The following is an 8,126-nucleotide window of genomic DNA, read 5'->3' as shown; positions in this document are numbered from 1 at the left end:
GTTCCCTTTGCCTCTACAGTCCCTTTCCTCTACATTCTCTTCCTCTAACATGTCCCGCCTCTTACATTTCCCTGCCTCTACATGTCTCTTTCCTCCTACATTTCCCTGCCATCTACATGTCCCTTCTTCTACCTGTCCCTCCTTACATATTCTTTCCTCTACATTGTGTGTGTGTGGGGGGGGGGGGTTGTTATTTTTTATTGCTCAAAACCGATACTATTGTTGGTGGTTCGGTGCCTTGCTCAAGGCAGTGCCACCTCTCCAATCACCAGTCCACCACCATGCTTTGGTGCGTATGGGGACTCGCACCTGCGACCCTCCGGTTCCCAACCCAACTCCCTGCAGACTGAGCTTCTGCCAACCCCTAAATATAGATGGGATTTGAACTCCCAGCCTTCAAACTGAGCTACAAGGGCTCAGTTGTAGGGCCGTGCGGGGGGCTGGGGGGACTGTGAGCCGGCTCCAGGCACCGCCCTTCCCGGGGCCGTGGTGGGGGAGTTTAGCCAGAAAAGGTGAGTGTTGTGCGGGAGGACAGTTAACTTCAGGATAAAGATGGTGGTTTGGACTCAAATCCTCCCGAGGAAGGAACAAGCGTTTCCTCGCTGTCATGTAATGGACACCAGCAGCTATTCTGGGTGTTGCATTCTCCAGCCGCCGCTGAAGCCAAATGAGTTTCTTTGCTGCAACATGTGTTAAAAAAAAAAAGCTCACAGGCTTACACTGGAAACAAAATATCACGTAGATCTCTCTCTGAAAGATCAGACCTGACATCAGAGCAGGACTTTTATTTCACACAGTTATGAAAACAAAATTGTACAACTTTACTTTGAAAGCCACTCATCTTGTTGACTCAAATAGCTTCACTTTTCTGTCATTGTAGGGGAGAAATAATTACATTTATTATAAAAAAAAGACTGGAAATAATGGGAAAACGCTAGCCTAGCTCCCTGCAACGTTTAAAAATATAATTTGATAAATCCATACAAAAACCATTAAATAGATCCTCTGTAGCTAAGACTGCTAAGTTACCTGACTACAGGAGACATTAGCTCAGACTGCTAAGCTACCTGACTACAGGAGACATTAGCTCAGACTGCTAAGCTACCTGACTACAGGGGACATTAGCCAGACTGCTAAGCTACTGACTACAGGAGACATTAGCTCAGGACTGCTAGCTACCCTGACTACAGGAGACATTAGCTCAGACTGCAGCTACCTGACTACAGGAGACATTAGCTCAGACTGCAGCTACCTGACTACAGAGGACATTAGCTCAGCTGCCGTACCTGAATACAGAGACATAGCTCAGACTGCTAAGCTCCTGACTACGAGACATTAGCTCAGACTGAGCTCCGACTACAGGGGACATTAGCCATGCTAAGCTACCTGACTAAGGAGACATAGCTCAGACTGCTAAGCTACCCGACTACAGGAGACATTAGCTCAGACTGCTAACATTACCTGCTACAGAGACATTAGTCAGACTGCTAGTACTGACCGAGGAGCATTAGCTCCGACTGCAGACCTGACTACAGGGGACATTAGCTCAGACTGCTAAGCTACCTGACTACAGGAGACATTAGCTCAGACTGCTAAGTTACTGACTACAGGGGACATTGTTCAGACTGCTAAGTACCTGGCTACAGGAGGCATTAGCTCAGACTGCAGCTACTGACTACAGGAGACAGTGGCTCAGACTGCAGCTACCTACTAAAGGGTAGCATCTAGATACAGGACTGCAGCTACCTGACACAGGGGCATTAGCTCAGGACTGCAGCCTACCTGACTACAGGAGACATTAGCTCAGACTGCAGCTACCTGACTACAGGAGACATTAGCCCAGACTGCTAAGCTACCTGGCTACAGGGGACATTAGTTCAGACTGCTAAGCTACCTGGCTACAGGGGACATTAGCTCAGACTGCTAAGCTACAGACAGACAGACAGACAGACAGACAGACAGACTGGACAACAGTTGTGGATGTTAGTGAAGAGCAGGGTTTTAAGCTTGTTTAAAACTAGCATTCAGGAGGCAGAGCAGCTGTTCATCACATGACCGCATTTCGTGTCTTCAGTTGCTGGGATACAGCGAGCAGCCGCTCAGCCTGCTGCTGTTCATCGGCACCGCGGACGACCGCTACCTCCGGCCGCACGCCTTCTACCAGGTCCACCGGGTGACGGGGAAGACGGTGACCACCAGCTGCCAGGAGAAGATGACGGACGGCGCCAAGATCCTGGAGATCCCTCTGCTTCCCAGCAACGCCATGTCGGCCAGGTAACGTCACACCTGGATCAGGATCAGGTGCTCTTTGCAGGGCATTTAAATCAGGGTTATGCTGACATTTCTTTATGAAAAAATAAATTTTGAAATCCCGGTAATTTAACAAGATTACTCGTTGACTTTTGGAGAGATTTTGATAGACGTTTTAACCCATCTGCGCCGGATGCTTCGCGCCGACACATACATCTACCCTCGGTTACTGCGTTGCGCAACTCTGGACCTCTTACAACCAAGAGTCTGGGTCTGGGCCGGGGCCTGGGTCTGTCCCTGTCCCTTTCCCAGGTTTCTGCCTAAAAGGAGGTTTTTCCTCTCCACTGTGGCCCTGTTGCTTGCTCTGGAGGAAACTACTAGACCTGTTGGGTCCTTGTAAATTCTGGAGTGTGGTCTAGACCTGCTCTATCTGTAAAGGGTCTCCAGATAACTCTTGGTATGAATTGATACTATAAATAAAATTGAAAGAGAAATTGAACCTCCTGCCGGCTGCTGCGTGGCACAGCGTTTTGTATTCGTCGGTCTTTTCATGACGCGTGCAGCAGAGAACGCACCGTCATTGGTTCAAATACACAGGAGGCGGGTCTTGTTGGCTATTTAAAGCCACGTGACCACCCAAAATGTACTGTGGTTCGCTGAAAATCACGTCAATCAATCAAAGACACACACGTGCGTCTGTTTTTGAATCTTTTGAGAGACGAGCGAGAAAATGGCTCCGACAGGAGGAGGATTTCGACAGCGAGGGCAGTGACATTGAGTTGGAAGATAGTGAGGAGTTTGGGAGGGAGGACGTGGTAGATGATGATGATGATGATGATGATGATGATGATGATGAAGAAGAAGACGTGCTGGATGTTCCTTCGCGCCACGCGGCAGCCGGCAGGAGGTTCAGAGTTGCGCAACGCAGTGACCGGCGGTGGATGTGATGTGTCGGCGCGAAGCATCCGGCACAAACGGGTTAATAGCAAGTTTTAACGGACGTAATGAATGGCACGTAACGTGAAGTAACGCGGCATTTCATTTTGTTTGAGTTTTAGCTTGTCCAGTGGGGCGAGTAAATTCCACTTGACCTACAAAAAAAATCCACCATCCAATGTCGAGCCCGGCTTTAAAATGGCAGTAGTAGTTATGTGTGCGTAATAAACTAAATTTACTGCACAGTAAATGACACAATACATGTAAAAGAGACAATAGCATACACAATAACATATACAGTACACATAAAAAAAATATGTGGAATATAACTTTAGGCTGGGTGGGTTAGTGCAAAGATGTTGAGGGCTGCAACCTAAGAGTATTTTTTGTCCAGTGGGGCGAGTAAATTCCACTTGACCTACAAAAAAATCCACCATCCAATGTCGAGCCCTGCTTTAAAATGACCGGGAATTTCTTTTCTTTTTTTTCTGACTCTCTCCAGTTCTTCTTCTTCTTCTTCTTCTTCTTCTTCCTCCTCCTCCGTGTATCTTTGAAAACAGTTTGTATTTTGTTTTTGTGTTTTCCTCTCCCCCAGCATCGACTGTGCCGGCATCTTGAAGCTGCGTAACGCCGACATCGAGCTGAAGAAAGGCGAGGTGGACGTCGGGAGGAAGAACACCAGGGTGCGTGTTGTGTTCAGGGTCGCCGTCCCTCAGTCGGACGGACGGATGCTGTGGCTGCAGACGACCTCCAACCCTGTGGAGTGCTGTGAGTCGCCTTTAACAAAAACTAGAGACAACAGGACACACGCAAATAGACAAAACACATGCAAATTAACCCTCGTCTTGTCTTCCCATCAAAATCAACCCTTTTTTTTTGAGGCATTTTAATCAACGTTTTTAAGTTTTTCTTACGTTTTGGTTCATCTTTTCAACACTTTTGACACTCTTTTTAAAAATGTTTGTCACTTTTTTTTTACGCTTTCAACCAGGGCTGTAGTACTGGAGTCCGGTCTTGGACTCGAGTCCGGACTCAAGACCGTTTTACTATGGTCGCGGACTTGTCTCGGCCACTGGTCTTGCCTAATATGGCTTCTGGTCTGGACCGAGTCCAGGTGTCTTTATTATGTTGATAATAATATTGGAGGGAAAGTGAAACCCAAAAGGATTGTCTTGATACTGTCATGCATAAGACCTTTATTCTGTCCTGGACTCGGTCTCAAACCTTTTTGGACTCTGTCTTGACTTGGACTTGACTAGTCCTGGTCTGGGACTTGTCTTGGACTTGACTAAAGTGGTCTTGACTACAGCCCTGTTTCAACACTACGTAACACTTATTAACTTTAGTTTTACAGTTATTTTTGGAATTTATGTTTGTGTTTGCGTGTGTCTGTGTGTGTTTAGTGTTGTGTGTGTGTGCGGATTATGTGAGGGTGTGTGTGGTGTGAGAGTGTGTGTGGGTTGTTATGTGGAACGTGTGATAGTGGCGTGTGAGGTCTGTGTGTGTGTGTATTAGTGTGGTTGCGTATGTATGTGAGAGGTGTGTGTGTGTGTGTGTGTGTGTGTGTTGAGGAGTGTGTGTCTCTCTCTCATTATAGATTCGTTTTTTCACCATTTACTGACCAGACAATTCGTCATTCATCAAGGAAATAATCCAACAATAAAACTATCTTAGTTGCCTACAAACCACCAGCCTGAAGGAATATTCCACAATCTGCCCATACGTTATGTTATGCGTATGTTAGTGTATGTTATTGTGTATGTTATTGTGTATGTTTGTTATGTTATTGCCTCTTTTACATGTATTGGTTATTCATAGTACATGTGTGCGCCACATAAATGCAAATTGAAATTTTAAGGCACTCATAATTCAGTTTTTTTTCTCGGTTCTAAATTTCATTTAATGTGCAGTATTTTGTTTATTACACTCTCTAACTCACGATTAATATACACATAGTCCTTCCAAAAGATCTGATGGAGAGATGTTGAAAAAGCCGAGAGGTTACGTGGGCACGTCTCGGCCCATAACCCAGTCACAAGCGGACTTAAATATTCACTGTACGCCTGGAAGCACAACTATACCGCACCTCAGAACCCTCAGGGTGGGTAAGTTGGCGAGAAGGTGTTGTGGGTCTCCACCGGGCGCTTTCTCCATGAAGACCACGCTGGGACTGGTCGGAGATGTGGACCCGGTATAGCAGCCTCCGCTCCCCGTCCACGGAGCACTGGCGGGGCTGCGCCCTCCACCTTGGGGAGCTCCTGGCCGCAGCGTGGGCTGGGGACAGTTCACGCATCTTTTAGGGACGCAACTGGAGCGATGCAACACTTATTACAAGTGGATCAGGAGATTGTCCTGGGACAGAAACAACGGTTGACGCAATTTCTAGTTTGCCGATTGGCTTGTTTCTTGCAACAGCTCCTTGAGAATCAGATACACACAAAACCTCGAGGACATATTTTCCTCTTGACATTGATGCAGTATTAAACGAGATCGCTGCAATGTAAGTTAACGGACTAATGTCCCGCTGTATTTCGTTCATAAAGTGCTAGTTTTGCGCTGACCAGACTCAGATTATATTCTAAGAGTCTGAACAACTTATGAAAGGATTTCTACGGAGCTTGACCTTCTGTTAAAGATTAAGATCCTTTTTAAAACATAAAAGTCCGCGAATTGCGTTGGCTAAATCACCCATCAATGTCATAATATGATTTTAGCATCGTGAAACACGGCTTCTAAACCGTCTCTGAGCACCGCTGGCTTGGCTGCTGGGATGCTAAGGGGGTGGGGGGTGTAGGTGTGTGTAGGGTGTGTAGGGTTGTGGTAGGGTTGGGTTTTGGGTGGTGGGTGTGTGTAGGTGGTAGGGTGTGTAGGGGGTTAGGGTTGAGGGTGTGTAGGTGAGGGCTGATGAACCAATTTGCAATGTGTAGGGAGGTGTGTGGGGTGTGTGTGTTGGGTGTGTCGGTAGGTGGTTTGATAGATAGGTGGAGGGTGTGCTAGTTGGGTGTGTCTGGTTGTGGTAGGGGTGTGTAGGGTGTAGGGATGGTAGGTGATGGTAGGGTAATGATGTCAGGGTCGTGTTGGTGGTGTAGGTGGGTAGGGGTGGGGGTGTGAGTCGGGTGTGTGGGTGTGGAGGGGGTGCATCGGGTGGTGTGGAGTGTGTTGGAGTAGGGAGTACGGGATGGGATTAGGTGTATGGAGTGTGTTTGAGTGTGTTGAGTCCTGCTGTTCGGGTGTAGGGTCTGAGTGTCGGGTGATGTATGTGTAGGGGTGACGGTGTGATCTGGGGGGCTGTGTTGGGTGTGGTCGGGGGCGTTGTAGGGGTGTTGGGCTGAGTAGGGGTGTAGGGTGTGTTGGGGGGGTTGGGGTTGGGGTGGGTGTAGGGTGTGAGGGTCTTCTTGTCTGTAGGGGGTGTGCGATTATCGGCTAGTTTGAGTCTTCCTTTCTTCTTTTCCTCTTGAGGTAGTACCGTCAACAAAGTGCTAACCGGGGAATTTTCCGGGGGACAGATCCAGCGGGGGACCGGTCGCCAAACCTCAGGGCGACTGTCCCGGTACACAGAGAGCTGGGACGTTGGTACCCTAACTTGGCGGCTGTCGCGTAGTTCCACAACATAGCAACTCTATGAGCATTACAAAACACATTGTGAACGATCTGCCTTTAAAAGTGCAATTGTTAGGCGAAACCGCATGCACATCCGAGTGGACTGAGAGTGAAGAACGTGCCGTCACATAGCGAATTCACTCTTACACTCGAGCTGACCGCACTAATTCAATCCAACTGAGGTTCACCGCGCTTCCATACTACAACCACAGCAGAAACCACAGAGGGAAATATTGGGTCTGCTGTCCGAGAAACAGACACCACACTGACTGACTATGAATCTTGTGTCGTATTGCACAGGCGAAGCACCTCTAACACGTCAGATGAGCCCTAAACTTCCTTGCTTGTGAAAATATAGTAGGTGTTAACCCTCCAGTTGAGCCTCGGGCCCACTGCCCGTTGTATCATCAATGTTCTGGTCACATTTACCAAAAGGGTCAATCATGTTTGTTCCATATGGTTGTCCCACGTGTGCCCCATTTTGGTGGGGTTTAATGTACCCACGTTGGTCACGTTCTCCTAGATCAATGTTATTTTAATTCCCAAGAAAAGATTGTCCCCCACCCCCCCGTTGCCAATGTTGTCCCATGTTGCCCCCAACGTTGTCCCCACGTTGTCCCCACGTTGCTATATCAATGTTCCTTTTAATTCCCCAAATAATGCTGATTCCAACGACTCTTGCCGAAGTAATCCAATCACCTTGGGAAGGCAGTAGCTGCAGGCATAGGGCATTGGTGTTGGGGGATACAGGCGGGTTCCCTGGTTCCAGTCCCCCGTAAATGGCAACCAAAAAGTTGGCGAGCGTGGCTTGGTGAAACGTGGACCCGATATTGCCAGTGTCCCCTCCTGGGCCCTGCCTAGGTGCCCTGAGCAAGGCCCCCGAAACCCCCCCCCAAATACACCGCGCAGTGCGCTGGTTCAGACTGGTGAAAGCCCAACATCAACATCTCACATCATCTCCCGGTCTAAGTGGTACTGTCTAGGTCTTGCGGCCTGTGTGTGTATTTCCGGCCTGTGTGTGAGTACTAACAAACAGTGTGTACACGGATGCCGTGCGCTGCCGTACAGTCTTCCCGCATTGGGGCCTAATCAACCCACCTGATCTATCTTACTTTCCCTTTACTTTTGGGTTTCTTGTCTGTTATAGACAGTTGTACCACCCTGGCATGGAGGTTTGCCTTCGATATAAGAACGGTGCCACCACTTCCCGTCTGTGCTCTCTCCCATCTCCTAGCATTTAATGGTCGTCTCCACCAGCCTTCTAATGTTCAGGAGAGCCCTCTTAGTTGTTCTAACTCCAACACCATAGGTATAATCTTGCCACACTTGCGGTTTAGCCC

The 8,126-nt window shown here is 48.2% G+C and overlaps 1 protein-coding gene across 1 annotated transcript in view; it reads left to right on the top strand.

The window, feature by feature from the left end:
• Positions 1-8,126, top strand: part of LOC116686525 (nuclear factor of activated T-cells, cytoplasmic 3) — a gene marked incomplete in the record, with an annotated part of 54,705 nt that overhangs the window by 30,840 nt on the left and 15,739 nt on the right. The window contains 2 exon segments of the mRNA XM_032511542.1: positions 2,075-2,274; positions 3,782-3,954. Coding sequence (XP_032367433.1) covers positions 2,075-2,274; positions 3,782-3,954 — 373 coding nt within the window.

Source organism: Etheostoma spectabile, unplaced genomic scaffold (genome assembly GCF_008692095.1).
Source record: "Etheostoma spectabile isolate EspeVRDwgs_2016 unplaced genomic scaffold, UIUC_Espe_1.0 scaffold383, whole genome shotgun sequence".
Taxonomy (NCBI): Eukaryota; Metazoa; Chordata; class Actinopteri; order Perciformes; family Percidae; genus Etheostoma; species Etheostoma spectabile.
The sequence above is the reverse complement of the archived record's forward strand: the minus strand, read 5'-3'. Positions and strand labels throughout refer to the sequence as shown.